The following is a 24,305-nucleotide window of genomic DNA, read 5'->3' on the forward strand; positions in this document are numbered from 1 at the left end:
TCCTGAGATGGATTAAAAACAGGTGGATTGTGCTGCTTGATTCATATTCCACAAACTCAATAATAATCAGACTGCCATGTTGTTTAGACTAGTGGGGCTACAAATAACACATTATTTTAAAGTTAATTGGGTGGACTTCCTCTGTTAAAAGTCGCAAAAACATCTGTCTTCATTTTATAAGCCTTCAACACAGTTGGCTTTTAGGTGAGTACAGTTTTATCATCAGGCAATGAGTTATTGTAATGACAGTCAAGAATGATACAATGCTGATTAAAAATGTGCCTGTGCAATTATAAATGGTTTTTATGAGTGCTACTCTAGAATAGACTTCTGCTTATTATTTTCTTCAGCTACGAATAAATTGTTGATGAGCATCCTGTAAATTGTGTTAGAACCAGAAGTACCACTACAAATACAATAACAACACTGTAAACATCACAATGTCAATCATTGTGAGTGGTTCAGATGCAGAATTTCAAGTAGGAGCAAAAGAAATACGCATGGTGGCTCTCTAAGGATGATCAAAATGACAGATGCGGATGACGGTGATGTGTACTTTAAATGGAAGCGACTGCTGGGTGGTGAGGATCAGGTGCGGACCACAGAGGTGCATTGATATTTAAAGGGCAGCAGGGAGGCAGACTGAATGGCTCTCAGCATGATGCCAGATACATGATTGGACCAACAGAGGTGCCATCAAAATTATTAATAAAAGCTTCTTTTTAGCAGTAGCAGGCAGAAATCCCTACTAGGCACGACATCCACCCCTTAAAAAAAAAAAAAAGTATGAGAAGGTCTTGAGCCAAAGAGTTAGTGACATTTTCCCTCCTGAGGCCCATTTCTTCCCTTGAGACACCTTTGGACTGCTAAATGTCTACATGAGCCTGCGGCTGAAGGGGACCAAGTGAGAGTGAAACCAGATGAGGGCAGCCTACACATCTGCAGACTCTAAACGGAACAGAGAGGAGGTGCGCTGCTGGTTCGTGGTCTGATGGGAACCAGGTGGGAAAATTTACTTTGACAAGAACTTTTGTTCATGCTGTTGGAAAATCACACAGTGACATAAGGTACTAATTGTCTAGTCGGCTTTTATATGGGGAGTTTGCAATTAACAAAACATAAGCATACTTTGTCATATTTGTTAAAAAAAAACTGTCTACATTTCATGACTTTTTATTTTATAGCCACTCCATATTGAAATTATGCTACACGCCTAGCAGCTATGGCTAACGTTAGCTTGTTAACAGTGCTAATGCTAAGCTTAGTATCGCCAGGTCTACTTTTTGTGGAAGCTTGATATGAGTTCTCTGTGACTATTTATCACTACGCACGTTCATAACCACAAGCTATTGTAAATGGCTTTGACCCAAGACGCTATGTTCAAACCATGCTAGCATTTATATATATATATATATATATATATATATATATATATATATATATATATATATATATATATATATATATATATATATATATATATATATATATTAGGGGTGTTAAAAAAATCGATTCGGCGATATATCGCGATACTACATCGCGCGATTCTCGAATCGATTCAATAAAAAAAAATCGATTTTTTTTTTATTTTTTTTATTTTTTTAAAGAGCTCAGAATTGTTCATTCGGTAGTCTTACCGATTCAACGTCTTATCATCATTGCCTTTTTTTTTTTTTTTTTTTTTGTGTGTGTGAATCGATTTTTAAACTTCCATTTTTAATGGAAAAATATTCAACAAAACGTCTGACTTCGGGTTAGGATTCACACCTTGAGCATGGAAGAATGTTATATGAACGGAACATTAAGCCTTAATATTTTATTTTAATGCTGTTCAAACATGAAACAGATTACAACCTCTATAAGACTGAAATTTCAGATAAATAAATAATACATTTTCATATAAATCTTACACTCTACAAGCTTACTGATTAGTATTTTCTAAATTTGAATGGAAAAAAATCGCAACAATCGACTTATAAATTCGTATCGGGATTAATCGGTATCGAATTGAATCGTGACCTGTGAATCGTGATACGAATCGAATTGTCAGGTACTAGGCAATTCACACCCCTAATATATATATATATATATATATATATATATATATATATATATATATATATATATACTGTCTCAGTCACTGTCAAAATAAGACTTGTAAACTTTTGCAAAGGAATAAGGTGACACAGAGACCTATGTACAAGACAACATTATATTCCTTTAATTTTTATTCTTTTTCTGTGTTTGGAAATTGCAGGGTCAATATTTTAATTGAATCACATTACTGGACATGATGCACCAAAATGTACTAATCAATTTATCAGTTTACAGGAATACACTGAATAGAGCACAAGGTTTCACAATGGATACACGACTGACGTTTTTCCCCATTGCACTTACAACAGTGAATGACATTTTCCAGATGTCTTGTTTCTTTTCTTTTTTTTTCCTCACCCTGCTTATTAAAAAAAATAAAAATAAAATCTGATCACATTCTAGATCGCAACCACTGGAACCTCCTGATTGTGGGACAATGAACGCAACTTGTTGCCGCTGAGGTTCTAAAATACAATAAGGATAGAATCTCGACATACACTGTATATTCTGAACAGGAATTTGTGTTCCATTTTTGTTCCACTGCTGTAAACAGTCAGTACATGTTAGCCACGTAGACTATGCATAAGCAATTATCATAATCATCTTCCTTGTTACTGATAATAAATGTTCTTTTATACACAAAAGTTGGCAGCAAATACGGCATGGGGATGCACATGACAGCCGTACTCAAAACAAAAGCTGTACAGTCGATTGAACGTGTATTTACAGTTGGAATGAGGATGGCGTCGCTAAAAGCTGTTGAGTCGTGCGCGCCTCGCATCAAGCAGATCTCGGAGGCACTGTGACATAACTTCCACGTGTCTGCTTGTCTTGGAGCAGCGACCACTACCAGCCAGGCTTGTGCTTTCAACATAAAAAGACATGCCCTGATTTGTGTGACTGGCTGAACCTTTTGTCATAACCAAGCATTGAAGCACAATAGATCTAATCATGCACCTTTCCCGCCGTAAAGGCTTGGCTGCTGAGTGATTTAATCAAAAGGTGAATAATATCGAAAAGCATTCCGTTCACCCTCGTAGGGTTTATAGTAACACCCAAATATCTACACAATTAGGTAGTTCTCGAGTTACGTCGTACTTGACCTACGTTGTTTCCACCTTACGGCGCCCGTTCCTTGTCGGTAGCACGTTCTTTTTCGTTAATTTCTGATAGTAACCAGGCAATTTTAAAGTTATTTAAAGTTGTTACCTCCACGGGCTCCATTCAGCAGGTCGGCTCGCCATCAGGCGCGTCACATTTCCGTGTTTAGGTTTCCACAATCCATTAGCTCCGCTTTGACGTCCGCCAGCAATGAATGTCCGTGCGGAAACGCGAAATACTGGTTATGGCATTTTCGGGCAAATATGTTTTTTAAAAATACCGACGGTGAAATTCGCTTAAGTCAAAATTCGGGTTATATCGTCAACGTAGGAACGGAAATCGTCCGTAACTCGAGGACTCCCGGTATATCGACACAAATGAAGTGCTGACCATGTGTTTGTTTTTTTTGTTTTTTGTCACAGCAGCATATAGACGGTCACTGCAAGCCCAGGTCAGGCAAAAACGCTCGAGGAACTAACAAACAGCCAAGGAAGCGGCCAAGCAAACCCATGCTACCAAGCGACATGATGGTGGACATTCAAAAACGGACAGTAGACACAGTTTACCCTTTGGCAACAAGTCCCCGTGGAGGGCGGTGACAGCTCAAGAAACATGCAACGGAGAAACAAAACTCTACTTCAATCGTAAAAACATACGTACAGTATATCTTTTAACTGCTTGCCTCGGTAATAGTCGTTTTGCTGTGATGACGTCACTACCAGATTCAAAATGAGTCTTTGCATAGAACATCAGAATTGCTCATCTACACTTCATGTGTGTGCGCGCGCGGGGAATAAAGGCAGTGGGCCCAGCTTGTTTGAGAGATCGTTGATGACTTTCTAACCGAAAGGAACTCTGTGATGGCAAATATGTGCGTCTGTATGTGTTCCTACCACTCTGCATGCTAACACACGTGCACATCTGGACATCTGGTACGATGGTTGTAAACCGTTCGACAAACTGTACAACAAGAAGCGTCGGACAATCCCCCATCGCTAACGTACACGACATTTATACCATTGTGCTATATACCGTTATCCGCATGCTATTGCTGTTTTGTTTTTTTGTTTTTTAAGTCACCAAGCAAATTATTTGATGCGAGAAAACTTGACAGTTAACAAAATAAAAAGCTTCAAATATAAAGTTGTACCAAATAAAACAACAAGGTAAAAATGTTATTCCATAAATACACAAATGACAAATTTACATCATGACATCTTGAAAGATTATGTACATACAGTAGTATACAGCTGCGTAAAAATAAACGTGTCATGATATGGACATTTGAAAACATACGAGGTATATAAGTACAAAAAAAAAATCTGAATAAGGCCCATCCAATCAGTGAATAAGAGGCAAATTGAAAAGGAACAAAAAGATGAGACATGAAAGCTCCACGCAGACGATAACGATGGCTTTGTGATGGCAAGATAAAAGAGCCACTGCCACTCTTTCATTTGGTCCTCTCATCTGTGTGAATCTCACACTTATGGGCACACTGGCAGTAATTTCTTTCCCTAACTAAACACAAAAATAAAGCTCATGACTAGTGGTTGTTGGAATAGTACAGATATGGATTTCTTTTTTGTTTTGTCATATAGTTGTGCGTGCAAGTACACATTTACACGATGCATTCTGTAGAGAAACTGAAAAGAAAATGAGGAGAAGTAAGAACACATTCAAAGACAGGGTTACGTTCCCATATTGGAATGTAGAGATCGGTCGGACAAACCGAGCGCTCGGGTTTGTGATAGTGGAGTCGTCTGTGAACTTCTTTGGTACCAGAAAAACCTATGACGTGCTTTTAAGAATCCGCATCAGTGTGGAATCAAATAATCCTTGCCAGATGTGTAATCCTCAGACGTGGAAAAACCTCCAGTAGAGGGCGCACTGAGGCTTTTCTCGATTGGAGCACAGCCAGCCTGCTCCAGCAGTTGGGCCTTGAACTTTTTCTTTTCCATCCCAGAAGGCTTTCCATGGAGGAGGAGGAGAAGCCGCTCTCCTCCGCCTCATGCTCATTACTGCCCTCCTGGAATGAAGACAGATATCGCTTGAAGATTAGTACATCCATACGGGATCACATTTACCAGCCTAAGAAGACAAACCAAATGAAGGGCTCACGTGGTCAGTGCTATTAGATCCCTTGACTCGGACCAAATGAATCCGAATGAAACCAATCAATGAGTTTAAATCACATCTCTGCCGGCCAATCGCAGGCCTGATGGTGACTGCGGTAATCCACTGGGACGATGACCCGCTTGGCCCCAAAGAGGCACTGAGTCGGGTTTATCGTCACATTCTCCTAATGAATCCTCGGACTCAAATTGACGGACTTGCATTTGTGGCAGCTGAATGAAGGAACCTATCAAGTCCACTCTGCGAGGGTCCCAGCAGGTGCTTGGACAGACGCTAACATCAAATGAATTCTAATTCACTTTATTCGCTCCTCAGTGGCTTTGCGCCATTGAGCAGAATTAGTCCATTAGTTCATTGCACTGTGTAATGAGGACTGCTAAGCATGAGTCATGAATCTGTGAGCCTGCGTGTGCTCTTGTTCCCCGTGCGTCTTTGCGTGTGTGACATTAAATCCAGGCCACAATTAGCTTTCTCGGGCTAATTTTAACCCCGTTTGCCTGGCCCAGATTATTGGAAGTGTGTGGAGTCACAAGGTAAACCGTCTTAGCATTCAGATCTTGTGCTCTTGGTTTTGCAGCAGAAAGTAGAAAACCTTAATGAACTGAAAATACTCAACCGTGAAGCAACAATACTACAAAAATCAATAAACCATTTCAGAGTGATTGTAAACACGAGGCATAGGGATACTTCCGGGTGGCTGTGTTTGGGGTTGCACTACCTTTTTAATCCACGGATAATTGAATCTGCAGAATAGTTGAATCTTTCACATTTTCAACGATTAACTTTAATGCAATATATTTAGAAAGAAATATCTAAATTCACATCACGGCTCACGGAGTCTTTGATTTTTTTTTTTTTTGGTTTGCTTATTCCTACAAACACATTAAAACACAAAATTAAAAATGACCTCTTTGTGGCTGGGTGTGACCAAAAAGTGTTTTTTATGGCTTTTACTTACCAACCATTGATGCTGGATTTGAGTCATTTGAAGGCATCCACTTGATTTTTCACATCCCCCTCCCCATTCAGCTGCACTTCAATCACGTGCACGTCTGGGGAATTCAGTGCTGACAAGGCTCTCCTTTGATTCTAACTCTGTTCAGTAATGTGAGGTAAAGTAGAGGCACCCGAGATCAGTCCCAACATACAACGTATTTCATGAGTCAGCATTTACCTTGAGTCGTCTGCATGTCCTAAACTCAACTACCGCCGGTACACTCACCAGGCGCAACATTAGAAACACCTGTCCAAACTATGAGATTTAACTTATTATTATTATTATTATTATTATTATTATTATTATTATTATTATTATTATCATTACTATTAGGGGTATTAGGCAATTAAAATTTTTAATTGTAATTAATCGCATGACTTCAATAGTTAACTCATGATTAATCACACATTTTATATCTGTTCTAAATGTACAATAAAATGTAAAAAAAATTTTTTCTGTTTTCATAATCTTGTTAACATAAAAGTGGGAAAAATGTGAAACTAAGCGATATATGGATGCATCTTTTAGTCACTGATACGGTAATTTCAAAATAATTCATAAAATTTAGTTAAAATTAAAAACATGTACTGAACTGTAAAAAACGAGTGTTATATTGATTTGTGTTGAGGTCATTTTTCTGCCACTAGATGGCATAATTACATTTATAAGAAATTGGTGACAGCTCAGTGCATTTTCTTTTCATATTAAGGAGCTATCAAATCTTTAACATGAAGTAACTTACAACTTGACCCCACCAAATATATGCAGTATTATTAAATTAATTACTGTTAAATTTTGTGAAATTTTCTGCGTTGCGACCGGAATTCCCCCAGTGCAGGCTTTCCAAATAAGGGGCGGCGGTCATCAATCGTGCGTAAAAAAAAACTGTGTCATTAAAGGAACTTGAACTAAAAATTAATACACTAATTTTGACCCCCCTAATAATAATAATAATAATAATTATTATTATTATTATTATTATTATTATTATTATTATTATTATTATTATTATTATTATTATTATTATTATGGAAGTGGTTTAAAATACAGTTATTCAAGAAAGCATTTGTATCTTTGTAAAGGCAGATTTTTTTTTTATGATGCTGCTAATATTGCATACAGAAATATCTGATAAAACACTAAATATTCACAATATCATTCTAGAAACAGTCTTAATGTTTCCAATTTACAAACAACAATTTACTCCATGGTTGCATTTGTTTTTATGATGCAAATGTTACCCAAAGTGGATTATTGTCATAGTTGTTGACAGTGACTCAATGCTTGATCGAGCAGGTGTCAGCGTGTTCATCTCTAGAGGCAAAAACAAGACACTTACTGATGCTCCTAGGATCCCATTCTCTCACTCAACATCCTCCGGGATGGTAAAATGCAATAAAATGTAGTTTCATAGGTTTTTCTGGTACAAAGCCTCTAGTTTTGTTTTGTTGTGATTCTGCAGACCCTGTGGAGAAAGACACATTTTCAATGATAGTGATTAGTACATTGCAAAATATTACTTAAAAATAAATTATAGTGATTAATTATTAATTTTAAGTTGGCAAGTGAGTTGCCATCTGCTGTCACAGATCCTAAAATAAACCTATCTATCTATGTCCTATCTTGTAAAAAGTGTCTTGTCGAGGTTTTCACTCACCCTCTTCTCTTCAATTCAAAAGAATGAAGTAAATTTCTTCCCAAGGCCAGACAAAGCTGCAAGAATGAGTAAAATAACGTGAAAAAAAACCATCAACACATCACTGCAACTCAATCGTTGCGCAATTTACTCCATGACAGGCAGTGGAAAATCTGAAAACCATCATAATATATTTATGAGCGGCTGTACCGTCTCCCAGTTTTCCCGCCTGCTCCGCTGCGCCTCCTTGCAGAATTTTGGTCAGAACGTTTTCCCCTTCAGCGGGTGCTTGTCCAGCTGCAGCACTGCCGAAACCACCGGCTTTGCTACCGATCCCAACCGGGGCAGCTTTCGAGCCTGCAGACAGAGAAAAAATACATAACCACAATATACTACTTGTTTAAGCTTATTGGCATTGTGTTGTCCAAAGTTCTGAAACTTACCAATGCCTGTTAGAGGGGGTGGGGTTGTTTTGGTTGTCTGAGGTATGGTTGGGACTGCCATTGTAGGCTTCATTCCTATGGAAGTGGCTGACGGTGTGGCATCCATTTTTACCTGCAAAAAGCATGGCCAAAAAACAAACAGATATTGTCACAACTCACCACAACCATGGCAAAGTAGTTGAACAAAATTTTGGATTCTCTGAAATGTTATAGTCATTGGCAGCAGGACAATACACACCAACAACTGTGGCTCTCCTTTCCCACATCCAAATGCATTACAGGTGTTCAATTTTTTTTCCCAATTAACTCAAGTGGCAACATTTTTGTTTTGTCACTCTCTTAAATTGGGTTAGCACTCATAAGTTAAGACGCCAATTGCTCGGACATGTCCACTTTTTTCCACCTTCTAAGAGCGTTTTTTTCTTTTCTTTTCTATAAATTCATGAAAATGTCAATTTTTTTTATTGTTTTTCATGGGACCAATTACCATGTGTTTATTTTGATTGACGCGTCATTTAACAAATGGGAGGCTGAGTGTACCATGTTGTTACTGTGACTGTAGACTGCGGAATGCTCCCAAGTCGATCGCGAGCGGGCGAAAAAAGGCGGGTTTTGTGTGTGCTTTTTTGTTACTGTCAGTTATCAAAACATTTATTTATTTATTCAACTTTTTATGTATGTCACTTTCTGAGCATTCAAATATGGTGCTGAGCTGTGTAAGTAGCCCAGAATTTTAGCTCACTGGTAGCTCACTGTGCTCCCAAACTGGAGACGTGGTCGTGGCATAAGTTCGATAAATAAATAAATACAAAAATACACCAATAAATAAATAAGTACAACATTTTAAAATGTCAACTGCGGGAAGTTGGCTACTTGAAAAGTAGATCTTGGGGCAAAAAAAAAGCAAAAAAAAAGTTCTGTTTACAACATTATGTCATTATTTATTCATTTAATAAAGTAAAACTTCAAAAGAGTGTTGTTTTTTTGTTTGTTTTACTTTCTACCCATACAGAGGGGGTATAGGTACAGCTATAATGTATGCCATCTTTTAGTAAACTTTGAATATCATTTAAGTGTCAGTCACAGACTGAGTGTCCTTTTTTTGGGGGGGAAATCAAAATATGGTAACCCTACCAATTATTTGTAACAAATGTAAAAGCAAAGTACCGGTACTGTTTACTTATTTGTCTGTTTACTAACCGCTGTAGTTGCTGGCTGTCCTACTGCAGAGCCTCCTGATGGACGTCCCTGTGTCTGCGCATGGCTTGGTTTGGGTTGCTGCTGCTGTGGTGGTCCGGTTCCTGCTGTAGTTGTTGGCTGGCTGCTCGGAGGGGGTTGACTGTGCTGCTGCGGCTGCTGCTGTTGCTGCTGTACACTTAGCGGCTGCTGCTGGGCTTGCTGAGTACCATCAAGAGCTTCAGAGCCTGGATGTCTCCCCGACTGGCTTTGACCACTTGAACGTTGCCCAGCATGGCCCTGCTGCTGCATCTTCGGGCCTGCAGCAGATGGATCTTGCCTTCTTGTGCGCTCTCCCGGTTGTCTCTGGCTCCGCCCCCCAGTACCGTGGTGATGACCGGCAGCCGGGTCACGGGAGAAGTCTCCTGAGTTCCGGGGGCTTCCTTGAGCAGAACGGGAGTCTGGGCCGCCCCGCCTCTGTGCAGAGGAAGCGCTCCTGCCGTCAGAGCGTCCTGAAGTGTCTTTGGGGTGTGTCCTGGTAGAACGTGAGGACCTGGGATCTTCTGAGGCGTGTCGAGAAGAGTTGTGCCTCCCAGAACTGTTGCTGTGATATCGCTGGTCCCGTGATGATGCCGAGGAATGGCGTTGATGGGTGTCATCCTGGGGTGCGTATTCCTCCGGCGGTTCATCATAGTCATGGTAGGTGTGCTTTGTGCGCCGACCTGTCGATGACTGACTCCCACCTCTGTGATGTCTTGAGCGTTCTGATCGGGCCTCCCGAGGCTTTTCAAACCAATCAGTCTCCTCTTGGCCCAAATGATAGGCTTTTTTAAAACCAGAAAAACATTATCAGTCAATATATTTTTTTCTTGCGGTGTAGATAGAAGCCATGCGATGAAAATAAAGTCCACTTTGTAAAGCCATGCACATTTTTGGAAGCCAGTGCAAAAAGACAGGACATCAAAGCATGCAGAACACAAAAGTAACTTCTTTTATCAGAGGAGGCATTCCAGAAATCAGAGAAGACAACAAAAAGGACAACAAAAACAAGGGCGTTCTTTTCAGCACTCTTCATTTGGCATGCAGTCTCTTTTCAGGAAAGGTGGAACAAACATGTAAGACAGCAAAAAGTATTCAGCACCAGTTACCTTCACTGTCAGAAACAGCACAGTGCATGTCGTCTACAAGGTAAGGGTCATCTGGTTTATACACATGACTCCTAGGAAGGTCCTTCTTGTGGTGGTCCTGCACATCTGGAAGTGAATGACTTGACCCATATTGGTTCCTCACATCATGGGCATTTGCCGCAGCAGAACTCCGTCCAATGCCGACAGGTTTACCAACAGGACTGATTGGACTCTCTTCCTCTGAATTCTGATTGCGTATGGGTGGCCGTCCGCTGCGACTACTTCTCTGAGAACGTTCTATGGCATCCCTCTCGTAGGATTTGCTTCTGTGTCCTGAGGCATCTCGGGATGATATCTTATCCATGCCGTATCCGGTGGACCTGGACCTACCAGAGCCGTACATGCGATCTTCTTCCTCAAGTCCCTCGCGACTGGTGCCGTAATATTTCTGCTGGTCGTAAGCATTCCTCTTCATTCCGTATGTTGTATCATCCTGCTTCTTGGACCGGGAGACCACCGTACAACTGCCTCCTGTTGAGGTTGTCATAGTGTAGGATGCCAGGTCTGCCTCCACATCTCGAGCTTCCTCAATAGGAGAAAACTTTGATATTTTCTGCTCCATCCCCTGTTTTCGGTGCTTACTACGTTTAGAAGAGACTACGGCAGGGGCAAGATTTTTGGGTGAGCCTTTGTGGCTACTGGAGTTGCTCCGTGATGAGTGTTTGTAGTCATCGTAATAATACGATCCTCCACTAACTGTGGTGCTAGTACGACTGTCCACTGTGCTCTGGTAACCCGCTGTGCCAGTAGGTCTTCCATATGCATCCACCGGCTCATCTTCTGGTCTACCATAGGTGCCACCACGTCCAGGGCCATTCTCGCTGCGATATCGCCCTCCTATCGGATGACCGAGGGCATCAGTTGGTTGACCTGTGTTGTCTTTTGTCAATTCGCTGATGTCATCAATCATTACATAATTCCTTGGAATGTTCTGCTCTAAGTTAGAGGTGTAATGTTCATCTGGAACATAAGCAGATGTTGGGCTGTCACCAGAGTGTGTGAGGCCAGGCTCAGAGGGGCGATATTGTCCATACGCATTGCTGTAGGCGGAGCCATATGTCCCATCTGGAGCTGACGTGGCCACCGAGACTGCTGGGTTGCTGATGACCTCATAATTGGTGGGAAGTTTCTGCTCGAGGTCAGCCAAAGAGGTCTGCCTTGGTCTTTGGTGTACTGTGAGGATATCTGCCTGGGATGGGTAAGACAGTCCAGGTTGGTAGGAACTGTGGCTGGGGTAAGGAAGGCTCTGGCCTGGCATTGGCTGGCTTGGTGGATGGAAGGTCTGGTGACCATGCTGATGCATGCCAAGATCTGTTTGGTAAGAGGGTTGGCTATACATACGGGAGGAATAGGTTCCCTGGTTCTGATAGCCAGGGCCTGGAGGGGGGTGGGGCTGGAACGTCCCTGGCTGGGGAGCAGAGGATGAAGGGTACTGAGGTGGTTGGAAGCCAATTTGATGGTAGGAGGAGCCTGGCTGCTGTGTTGATGGTTGATTTTGAGGGTAAGGATAAGACATATAGGCGGACGTTGAGGGATACTGGGACGTTGCATTGAGATCATTAGTAAACTGACTCAATGGTGCAGTGCTGGGCCTTGTCAGCAAACCATTAGCATCAAAGGTTGGCGCTGCAGTTCCCATCCTCAGGTTATTGAGCTCGCTGTCTGACATGTAGTCCCGAGCATCACCCATACAGCGCAAGTAAGCCAACTCTCTCCTCTCCCGCTCCTTCACCATGGTCTCCTTACGTTGAGTAATGCCCAATTCCAAGTAACGTAATTTGGCGTCAATCTCTTTCTCTTCTTCTTCCAGTTCGGCTTGCTGTTTCCTGAGCTTTGATGACTCTTGTTCCACAGCTTTCAGTTCACTCAGCAAGCCTGCCTTGGTGACTCCTTGTGCAGGTCTAGGCAAAACTCTCTGAGGCATGCCAGGAGAACTGTACATTTGTGCTGGAGTAACTATGGGGAGCGGAGTCTCTTCTGGAGGGGGGCTGGGAAGAGTCCTCTTTACCTTCCTCATCACAGCATTCTGCTGCTGCTGCTGCAGGGAGGCCATCTGCTAGGAGAGGCAGAGACACATCAGCAGAATGAGCTATAAACAGAATGTGTTTATGTAAATCATGCTCATTAATGTATCTCAGTATGCACGAAGGGTCTCCAAACTCTAATTTAAGAACTATGTAGTTTGATATATAGTTAAGTACTTAACTTAAATTGATCTAATTCATAGCATCAGTATTATTTATATCAGAATTTTAAATAACATTTTGATTTTGTTTTATGCCACATTCCTGCATTGTATGTTTGTGAAAAATAAAACAGTGGCATAACTTTACAAACTGGATAATCATTACATTCACATCGTCTGACTGTAAAGCGCTTTGTGACAGCTAAGGCTGTTTGAAGGCGCTTTATAACTAAAGATAACTTGACCTAACCAGAATCACCATATGAGAGTTCATATTTACATTTTTGATTAGAAGAAAACAGACTAATTTCAGACATAGGTTATCTAACAAACTTCTGCAATAGTATTATTTTTTTTTTATTACAAAATTGTGCACGTTTCTCAAATTAATATCAGTGGCATACAGTAAGACAAGGAAAGCATTATTTAAAAAATTAAAACAAGCAAACAAAAAACAATGAAAAAAACAACAATAATAAACAATTAAAAAAAAAAACAATACGCCCGTCTTCTACTTACAATTTAGTTGTTATGGGTAGATCCATGATGATGATTAAAAAGTAAGAATAAAATTTATGTTTGTCTCTCATATTATTTTGGATAATTATCAAAGCAATATTAATATACTTTGCAAGGCTGATAAAAGTAAGAAAGGTAAGCATAACAATGATGTATCCATATTGTGTCCTCTTGGCAACTCTTAAGCATTTGATAGCCAGAGAGAGTGAGAGAGTGAGAGAGAGAGAGAGAGAGAGAGAGAGAGAGAGAGAGAGAGAGAGAGAGAGAGAGAGAGAGAGAGAGAGAGAGAGAGAGAGAGAGAGAGAGAGAGAGAGAGAGAGAGAGAGAGAAATAAGAGGAAAAGGGGGTGGAGATACTAAGTAAGGAAAAGTAGAGAAAAGGCTGAAGGGAAAAGCGTTTCGTTTCTGGCATGGCCAACCAATTCTCTTGGAAACATCCTGCTGTAATGTTAGATCTGGTGTATTTATGGCCACACAGAGCATAGATTGCATTGTATTATACAGTATATGGCCTGTTTTTAGATTTGATTAACTTTATTTTACGAGAGACAGTCACTGACCACTACATTAGTTATAGCTGTAAAATGTAATAGGATTCACTTCAAGTTCAATCCAAGATTCATTAATTTAGTTTAGTTAATACTTCAGTAGAACAGCAATATGTAAATTTCCCCTAATGATTCCAAATAAATAAATAAAATGTTGTTTCCTACCTGATTGTTAGACACAGCTTGCTGATAATATGGAGAGAATCTGTTCTTGGCGGGGTCCTCTGATGTTGGGCTGAGAGGCTTTGGATCAGACATGGAGCGCTGCACACTTTTGATGGGTCTTGGTAGAGACTGGTGGCGTTGTGGTGATTCAGCAGTGAAGGCCTTTTGCTGGGGTGTCACATGTGCTTTGTTCAGCTTTTCTTGCGAGGTAAATGTTGTCTCCAACATTCGATGAGGAGACAATGGAGACACTGGGGAGTACAAAACCTGAGGGGATTTGGGGGGCTGACGAGAAGTTTCGTTTGCTTGCTGCTGATAACCAATGTCCAGAGGGTCGGGTTTTCGTCTCTCGAACTTCGCAACTCCTTGAAGTCTCTGGGAGTTTGGGTCAGATGTATTGGCGCCAACTATGTGTAGACTTGTCGAGTATGGACTAATTGTTGTAGGGACACTGAGTTGAGGAGCAACCACACCTTGAGACTGTGACTCTGGTTCAGTTTGACAAGCCAGACTTTCTCCCTTGTGGGTCCTTTCAGGGGCTGCTATGTAATGTAACAGGTCAACCTTTGAGCTATCTGCCATAGTGATATGAATAGCTGGTGAAACCCTACCTAGTTGGTCAGATTCTGTCTGGCATGATGAGTCATTTAAGGTTTGAATAGCTATACTTGCCGATACTGCTCTTGATGACCCCTCTGACTTAGTCTCACCACTGGATTCTGAGTGCTTTGATACACGTGAGCGTCGGCGCCTTACTGGCTGCTGGTCCCAGTCTGCCTGGTCCTCTTCATCAGTCTGCACACTGCAGTCTGCAATACGTCTTGTTCTTCTGCGCCGGTTTATGAATCGGTCCTCTCCATCTTCATCATCTGTTTGAATGCAACTGTCTGCTATCTTCTTTCCGGAATCATCCTCTGTGCTGTCTCTGAGACGGGGCATGGAATTTTGCTTCTTCATAATCTTTGACTCAGCCTGTTTGTCAGTGCTTCTCAAAGACATTTCAGACACAGAACTGTGAATAGGTCTAGAAGCCACCACAGCTTGGACCACTTGTCCATCTTGCCAGAACTGAACCGTTTGACCATCTTGTTGAATAACCCTTCCACTCTGATCACAAATAAGGAAGCCTTGAGGAGGCCCTCCTCCAACCACAACCCCTTGTATGGCACCCTGGGCAGATGTCGCAGCAGCGACTGCTGAAGCCGCGGCTGCTTCTGCTGCTGCAGCAGCTGCTGCTGCCTCCACTGCTGCTGTCTTTTGTCTTTTCTGCTCCTCCAGCTGCAGTTGGAGTTGCTGCTGCAGAGATTGGATTTGTTCAAGCTGCATTCTCTGCTGGGCCAGTTGCTCTCTTTGCATAATAAGCTGAGTCTCCCGCTCTGCTTGCTGTTGTTGTAGGACCTGTTGCTTGATGGTCTGCAATTCTTGAATTTCACGCTGAACAATTAGTTGTTCTTTTTCTCTGTGTCGCTGAAGCTCCATACAATCTCGCTCAAGCTCCTCATGAAGGCGCATCTGCCTAAGCTTTTCCAATTCAACACGCTCTCGCTCTAGCTGCAGCATGTGCTCTTGTTGCTGACTAAGCCTCTCATCCTCCTTACCTTTCTGAGCATCACTTGGAGATATTTTTGAAGCTGGGGCAGTAACACTCTGTGTGATGTTACCATGTGTCAAAACTGGAGGTTGGGGTTGACTGATGGATTGAGCTTGAGGATGGGTTTGGGTTAATGATAAAGGTTCAGTTTGAGTAGGTAGTTGCTGTTGCTGAATCTGGGCTTGTGCTGGCTTGACACTTGGAAGCTGACCTTGACCTTGGGAGCTGGACATCATCTGTGACGTATGTTGAATCTGATCGGGCTGGGTGCCGATTGCGTTGGCTTGGGTTGGTTGGATAATTGGAACTGCAGTTGAAGGCTTTCCAAGATACATGGGAGTTTCATGTTGTGAGGTGCTTAGAGTAGGTATAGTGACAGAGGTTGTGGCTGAAGCGGAGTACTGGTTTGAAGGAGGATATGAATATGTTCCTTGTGTGGCCAGTGGAGTTCTGGGACTCACTTGAGGCAACCTGGTAAGACTAGCTAATGGTACAGCAGTTACACCTGCAGGATATGGCCTGTAAATGCCTCTAGGCATGGGGTGCAGAACCGGGCCTGGCTGGGTAGTAATTGGCAAAGTAGAGGCTATTGGAGTGTTTATGGTAGAATATATCATGCCATCACCTCCTCTTAAAGCAGCAGGATACAAGGCACGTATACTTGCTTGTCTTGCATTTATTAGGTTTGTTAGGGTTTGACCATTTGACAAGGCTCTTCCATCTGAGCCATACATCAGACTTGCTCTTATTGATGCTAAACTTTGATGGAGATTTAGCCTACCTAAATGTGCACCTCTTCCAACACCATAGGGTATTAGTTCATGATTATTTCCGTACCGTGTAGCAAACTGATCCACTGTGTTAAGAGCAGCACACATCTGGCTAATTTCCCTTGCAGTAGTTGCACTGAATTGAGCTAGATTGGAGTCCTGTGGTCCTGTTAACTCCTTTGGCCCATAACAGTAGTCAGAATTAATATTTGACATTGAGCCATAACGCCGAATGGGTAATGTGGGACCTGCGATGTCTCCTTGGTGACGCAAGTCTGTGTATGAGCCGTACTGAGCTCCTATGCCGAGGTATCCACTATCATATGTCTGATTTGTGTTGCTAAGATCTACTGCCATACCCTCTTTAATATTCCTCTGGTAGTGACCAGCATCAGTCATAGAGGGCAGATTAGTATCAGACATGGAGGGTTGTATTCTTCCTGATGGAACGATTGGTGTTTGGTATGCTTTATGTTCCTCCTTTACACCCTGTGGAGCCGGAGATTGTTGCTGTTGACTGTTACTGTAGTGCGGAGGAGGTGGTGCTTTTGAAGTCTCAGTGGAAGATTTTTTATCTGGTGATACCATCGTTGGCTTCTGAGTGAATGACCCTGCACAGGAACCAGCAAATGGCAAATTGTATACGACATCGCAACAAGCAACTTGGTTTTCTGGTTTTATCTGCCCAGTCAAATCCAAGACTTGAGGCGTGGGAGGAGGATCTTCTTTCTTGACTAACTGAGTTACTGTTCCTGCCTGAGATGTTTTACTCTCATCAAGCTGAACCATCATAACATGGGGTTTTCCTGTGGACAGGTTCATTACTGTCGGCTTATTTTGTAGCTCGAGAGCAACTCCGCCATAGATTTCATGCGGGGCATTACAAACAGGTTGAGAAGCCAGTGGAGCTACTCTCGCAGTAACTATAGGCTGGGAACTAGTTGTCTGACTAACTACAATATCCTTTTTCATCACAAGTGGAGGGGTTTGATTAGCTAAATTGTAACGAGCAAAAGAAGAATTCTGTTGATGTTGCTGGAGCTGTTGCTCGAGAAGTTGTTGCTGCTGCAGGAGCTTTTGTTGTTGTAATTGCAGTTGCTGCTGTTGGATACCTAAGTTCTCAAGGCAGGCATCGATTTTGGGAATAGACGGATCTGAAACTGGTGTCTTACTCTGGGATAAACACACAGCTGAGCCCACTCCCTGACCCAAATCTACACGATTATGCAAAGGATCTCCATAGATAATTGGCTGTTTGGTTTGTGATATGAACATAGTACCTGCAACTGTTACACTTACTGTTGTTGGTGTTGATACGGATACATGTGGTTGCTCTTGTGCATTCAGGTTCATGATTAGAGGTTGCACTGCTGTGTGTCGAACAGATGGCTGATCTGTCCCCAAAGAGTACTTTCTCGAGTCAGAAGCTAAAGATGTTAGATCCATCCCTTGTTCTGTCATTATAATTGGGGCAGATCTCATTGGGGCTCTAAGATCCACAATATTAGCTGGATGGGTTTGACTTTGGACCATGACCACTGAAGTGCCTGAAATATTTGAGAGTTTACATAGAGATATATTCTCCATAGAAAGTGATCCACGACTCTGTGTGCTACTAGCAACATTTGTTTTTTCAGCATTTTGAGCCATTTGTGAAAAATGTTTTGGGGGCTGCTGGGACGAATGCGGTGAAGTTGGAGAAGTTGCTGATGGATGCTGGGAGCTATACAGAGTTTTATAGCTCACCTGTGTTGGTGATGATAAAGGGGAAGTGGATGAATTGACAGTTACAGGTTTGGCAGGATGAGGCGCTGTAGAGCCGAGTGTTATGACCATTACTGGTGCATCTTGAGAGGACTGTTGTCGTATAAGACGTGGTGAATTAGACCGTTGAGCTCCATGGGAAGTTACAGTTGATGATGGCCCGCCAGGCAGAGTTGGCAACTGCCTGCCACCACTTCCTGTGGGACGCACGGGTGTTGTATGTGTTGGGCTTTGTAAAGGAGAAGTGGTGGGTGAGGTTTGCGGGCTGGACCCTTTGAAAAGAGAAAAAACTTTGTAAGATAGAGAGGATGCTGTAGAGTCGGGTGAGGCCTGCGATGGCCGTTGGGAGCTAGCGCCAGCTGCATTTCGAGTTGTAGCACTGTGACTAACTTGTATTTTGGTCGTGGTAACTCCGCCAACAACACCTTCAATTTTGGCACTCTGTGACACCATTCTATTTTGAGTTTCTTTTGAAAGATGATGTGCTGCATGAATTCCTGGAATCCGTGGGTCATTTCCCGTTGTGGACAAGGACATGGATGTAGAAATCTGGGTTGGGCTTGAGCCAGGGCTTAAGGCAGAACCTGTTTGAAGGGTTGTATTGTCAGTAACCGTATGTTTCTGCTGTGTGACATTTTTTCCTTGTTTCTGAAGGAGCTGGGCTTTCTTCATCATCTCCTCATAGACTTCCTCTGCACTTTTTAGTGTTTTATCAGTAGACGACATAGATGGTGTCTTGTCTGTTGGAGAGTATAGTGATGTAAAAGTCGGAAGGTTATATTCATTTCCTGACTTGTAGAGCTTGCCACCTATTATCTCAAAGCCTTCTGCTTCAGAGTCCATTGAGGGTGAGTACTCAGAACATGATGACCTGTGGAGCTCTTCCATCTCTGCAGCCTGTCTCAGCTCTTCAGTTGGCGATGCATCCTCAATGGGAGAGAGATTACTGGGGGGAGTTTTGGATCTTTCCCGGCGTCTCTGTGCTCGCAGTTCCTCCTTATCTCTCTTTGTTTTTCGAGCAGTACTTCGAATCCTCTGTTGCTCAAGATCTCTCATTTGTTCCTGTTCTCTTAACAGCTCTTCTTCCTCTCTGAGCTCATCCTCCTCTGAGGAGTCCTCAATTGTGGGCAGCAATGGCCCATGTGAGCGATGTCTTGCTTTCCTCTGCTGTTTTGCTTCCTCTAGTCTTGCTCTTCGACTAGGGCTGCTGTCACTGTCATCTTCCATGGATGATACTGATGTTGGTGAAGTTCCTGAAGTGTAGCTAGGAGTGGTAGCAGGTAAAGTGGATGAATATTCTCCTTTAGACTTCTCTTCTGGCGAACCAGTCAGACTCTCCATCTCTAGTTCTGGTTCTCGTAGGTCATGCTCAGCACTGAGTTCCATGTCTCTGTTATAACTGTTAGTGTTATTCAACTCAATTGTCTTAAAACGGCGAAGACCCCCAGCCATTACAACATCTTCCTCTTCTTCTGCCTTATACACACCTGCTGATTCTTTGGCTGCATCCTCAAAACTACTGGAATGGTGAGGGAGTCGTCGTCTCTCTTTGTTCAAATCCCCACTAGTTTTATGTCCTTTCTTAGCCTTCTGGTCGCCGTATTCCTCCAACTCATCTTCATCGGCACTCATCTCCATAATTTGCCTCCTCATAAACTCTTCATCTGTTAAATCTTTATGTGACTTCTTTTGTCTTACTGGTAATGGCGAGAGACCACTTTCACTGCTGTCTTCCACATAATCATGACGAAGCTTACAGCTGAGCTCATCATCTGATTCATCTCTTGTTGCATCGTCATCTGGACTTATGTCCCGTCCCTGTCCAACAGACAGTGAATGAGGCCTATGCTTCTGGTCTGATGCCGTTTTCGACTCCAACAGAGGCTTCATTGATGTTTCTAACTTAGTGATTTCAGAGGAAATGGGCACACCCCTCTCACTGAGCTTGACTGCGTCTTCATGAATCCGACCAATAATCTCCCCTTGATAGCTAGAGATTCCATCTGAGGAGTATCCAGTGTCACTTAAACTATGTGTACTTGATTTGATGTAATCCTGGAAAAGAAAAGAGGAGAGAAGTCAGAAACAATAAACAAAAAATTTTTTTCTTCAGTTATCCTGTTTCAATGTCCATTACAAAATTTTGTAGACAGCTTTTATCCCACTATTTTATCAAACTCCTCAGGATTTAAGTTTTGAGCAGTTCTCAATAATAAGGAATAAAATGCACAGTGCCAAATACAGATGGTGTCTCTAATATGAACATATTAGAGCATATTACAGTACATGAAACACACCAACCATGTCTTAGTACTAGTAGTAACATTTTAAGATCAAATCAACCAAAAATACTTTACATATCAAATATACATTCCAGATAGATGCCATCAGCAATGTTCAGTAATGCTTATAGGTTTGATCAGGTTGTCAATATGATTTAAATTGTGATAGAATGTCATTTTGGTTGATTTTTCCTTTCAGTGTTGCATACAGACAAATGATCAATTCAAACACACTGCTCATAAAAACAGACTTTTAAACGAACATCAACAAATGTCATTCCGTTACATGCTTGATTGCGACCATGGTGCATTCTCTTGTGCATTCTTCGAGATGTTGAAGAATAATGATCATGCTTTGAATGGTCATAATATTATTACAATTTTCAAAGTGTTAACACTTAACAAAACGCTTAAGAAAATAAAAGAGGGAATAGAAACCAACAATGGGGACATAAACAAAAATTACCATTGAATTTCCACTGAACATAATGTTTATGTTGCTAAATGAATATGGTTATTATGACAAACAAATTAAATGAATTAACATTGTTAATTCATAAAAAAAACTAAACACAAAATACATTAAAAAAAAACATGTGGTAACTATTACAGTATAACACAGCAACAATAATATGATACGACAAATAATGTTAGTGGAGTTGTAACAAAAACAGGTCAATCATAATGGCGGGAATGAGATGACTGCTTGATAGATAGACAGATACAAGTATACAAAAAGTCTACACCCCTGTTCAAATGCTTGGTTTTGTGATAATAAATAATAAGACCATAATAAATCACTTCCAAAATGTTTCAACGATTAAGAACTTAACGAAAAAGAAATGTAGGGAGGTAAGGTGAGGTAAAATATAAAAAATATAAAAACTGTGATAATGTGAAATGTCAATGTAATGTGTAATGTATTTACAAAATGTATAATGTAGAACGATCACAGGTGTGTCTGTGCCTGGCATTTAAACACAGGTGTGTACAGTATACATTAAATCCACTGTATATTAGATAGATAGATAGATGTATCTGTATGTATCTGCAGAAAGTTTCTGTGATAAATGATCACGATTATGAGAACAATTTCAGAATAATTGAGTATACGTTGGTAAAGTTGATGAAAAAAATAGATACGACATACAAGCAACCAAACGAAACAAATTATATTCAAAATGATGAATTGCGGGAGTGAAGAGAAGGCGAAGATTCAAGCAGCTCACTTCTCGTTGTCTTGACTTCTGCACATCTTCTTCTGTCTTGGAGTCTTTTGGTGAAGTGACAGTCTCTGGCAAGGCTTTCTTTGGTGACACCTTGACATCCTCCTTTAGAGATTTAGGTGGGACTTTTGTCTTCTCCTGGCTCGGCGTCTGTTTGCGTACCTGAGACGTACCTGTGGGTTTAGACTGGGAGGGTGCTGTTTTTGATGAGGTGGGAGAGGTCTTGGAATAATTGGGTGCTGCTTTAGGAGTGGACGCAACCTTGGCACTAGACAAAGGACCCTTAACCTGAGCAGTGGGCTGAACAGATCCCTTTGTCAGAGTCTGCCCTTTAGCCTGACTCTGCCCTTTTGTTTGATTACTAGACTGAGCAGGACCCTTACTTTGAGTAGGGCCTTTATTTTGAGATTGTCCTTTACTTTGGACTGGGGGTTGTGTTGGACCCTTGCTTTGAGAAACTGATTGAGAGGAACCCTTGGTTGAGACAACAGAGTGGGTAGAACCCTTAATTGGAGGGGAAGCTTGGCGTATTCCCTTGGTCTGAGAGGAATTCTCAGCCTGTTTCATAGGAGAGGCAGGGCCACTTACTTGGGGACCCAGTGGTTTCTGTTGCTGCTGAGGACCTGGGGGCTTTGGCCCTGACCGCTGATCAGCCTCTTTCTGCTGAGGTGGTTGCTGATTAGACGCTGCGGGTGGCATGGTGGGACCAACAGAATGTGCGGCAGGGCTTGGAATATCTCCTAAACTTCCTGACAGAGCCCTCTGTGTCTGGCAGTTCAAGCAGAGCCATTCTTTTTTCTGAAAAACAAAACAGAACAAAACAAAACAAAACAGGAATTAGGACTACTGTAAGAAACTCAAGTTTATACTGTATATGATGATGAGCTTGTTCTATATTGAACCTGTCCAATTGTGGTCTTTGATCTGTTTTAGGTACTTTACTAATTTGACTTTCATTGCCGTGTGAATACAATTTCAAACATCTGTGACGATAGAATGGCCATTAGAACAGACATGGAGCATACAACATCTACTACCAGCAAGACTGCAATTTGTTCTCCGTTATTTGCACTGAACATTATCTTCATATGTAAATATAAACACTGACACAACTGAAAGGCTAGGCAGAAAAACCTTCACCGGCAGCAAATTGAACATTCACGGATTCGATATCAGGTCAGTGCGGCAGATCGATGAGGCAGCTCAATGAAATGTGATGCTTATATTACAGGTTATGAAAGATGAAATGAGAGGCGGCAGCGCCATGTTTGTAACCCTGCTCTCCGTTTCTAAAAGGATCGTCTTTGCCTGAGGTCTGAAGAGGCAGTCTGTCAAGGCTTGCATAACAACACAAAACAAAGCACAATAACACATCTAATTATACAGAGGGTTGATGACTCTTGTAAACTGACTAATGTCAATATTTAACAAATGTTTTAGAAGACATTGTTGGCGTCAATTTAATTTGGATAATTGCTTTTTCAAATACAATACTGTGGCATTTCCAGCACACAGCAACAAACTAGTATCAAGTATTCAATTAATGTGGATGTTAAATAAAATTGTACATTATAGGCGAGAAAAAGAATGAGTCAAGGCTGGCAGCCATTCAGTGAATAGGAACATGCCAAGTGCATTGATTGGCATCATCATGAGACCCACAAACAATACGGTCTTTTGTGCTCTACAAACTAAGTCTGTAATGATGCCAAAAAAAGACATTGACTATTGTCCTACTGCTCGGCTGTTGATTGGAGATCAGACACCATAAACATTATCCACTTTGTTGTATGACTGCTCTGCCGGCCTGAAAGCACATCAAGATGAAAGCTCCTGTGCATGAAAGCTGTAGTGAAAGAACAGGAGTGGAGTGTCTGTGTCAAACTCTGTTGCACCTAACAACTGTTGTCTGGTTCACATCGTACTTTGATATTCATATCATGCTTAATTTAGTTAGTATAGTTAGGAATGGGTCAAGTGATGATATTCTGAAATTTTCAATGTGCTATTTGTTGACATGGTTAAGTGAATTTCGAGATTTTTTTCTCAATACATTATGCGTGTTTGAAGATTTGCAAAGACTTAGAACTGTGTAGTACCTAATTGTGGAGATACAGCATTTCATTATTCACGTTTCAGTTTTTCCGATTTTCGGCGCGGCTAAAACGCCACCGCCTAATTCGCTTTGGAGTTATGAGTCCCCACTTCCTCACTAAAGAAGAACTAAGAACCTTCCTATGCATCAGCAGTTATCCGGCACAATAGTGAGTTACTTATTTATGATTACTTGGCACATTTCTCCCTCTACAACGTGCAGTTAGCTAGCTAGTTATGCATACATTGCGGAAATGTATTTTCCCTGAATGCCACAATTTAAAGAACAGCTTTGTGTTGTTATTTAAATTCCTTTTTGTTACTCATTTTGTGTTATTCAAGGTACCATAATATGTTTGGACAAAAAAGCATTTTGGTACATAACTAGC

General features: G+C 41.5%; 1 protein-coding gene across 4 annotated transcripts in view; it reads right to left on the minus strand.

Moving 5' to 3' along the window:
- Positions 1 to 2,198: 2,198 nt before the first annotated feature.
- Positions 2,199 to 24,305, minus strand: part of bsnb (bassoon (presynaptic cytomatrix protein) b) — a 60,072-nt gene continuing 37,965 nt past the window's right edge. Inside the window, exons 4-14 of one of the 4 annotated variants that reach the window (XM_077530726.1) lie at positions 21,826 to 22,620; positions 14,190 to 20,369; positions 10,735 to 12,829; positions 9,611 to 10,410; positions 8,411 to 8,522; positions 8,178 to 8,324; positions 7,989 to 8,044; positions 7,671 to 7,796; positions 6,293 to 6,429; positions 3,307 to 5,227; positions 2,199 to 2,961 (exon numbers count right to left, since the gene is read on the minus strand). In XM_077530726.1, coding sequence (XP_077386852.1) covers positions 8,004 to 8,044; positions 8,178 to 8,324; positions 8,411 to 8,522; positions 9,611 to 10,410; positions 10,735 to 12,829; positions 14,190 to 20,369; positions 21,826 to 22,620 — 10,170 coding nt within the window. In that variant the 3' untranslated portion in view covers positions 2,199 to 2,961; positions 3,307 to 5,227; positions 6,293 to 6,429; positions 7,671 to 7,796; positions 7,989 to 8,003. Of the gene's footprint in view, positions 5,228 to 6,292; positions 6,430 to 7,670; positions 7,797 to 7,988; positions 8,045 to 8,177; positions 8,325 to 8,410; positions 8,523 to 9,610; positions 10,411 to 10,734; positions 12,830 to 14,189; positions 20,370 to 21,825; positions 22,621 to 24,305 lie in introns of all 4 variants that reach the window. The other 3 variants (XM_077530728.1, XM_077530727.1, XM_077530725.1) reach the window with 3 other exon arrangements.

Source organism: Festucalex cinctus, chromosome 8, assembly GCF_051991245.1.
Source record: "Festucalex cinctus isolate MCC-2025b chromosome 8, RoL_Fcin_1.0, whole genome shotgun sequence".
Lineage (NCBI taxonomy): Eukaryota > Metazoa > Chordata > Actinopteri > Syngnathiformes > Syngnathidae > Festucalex > Festucalex cinctus.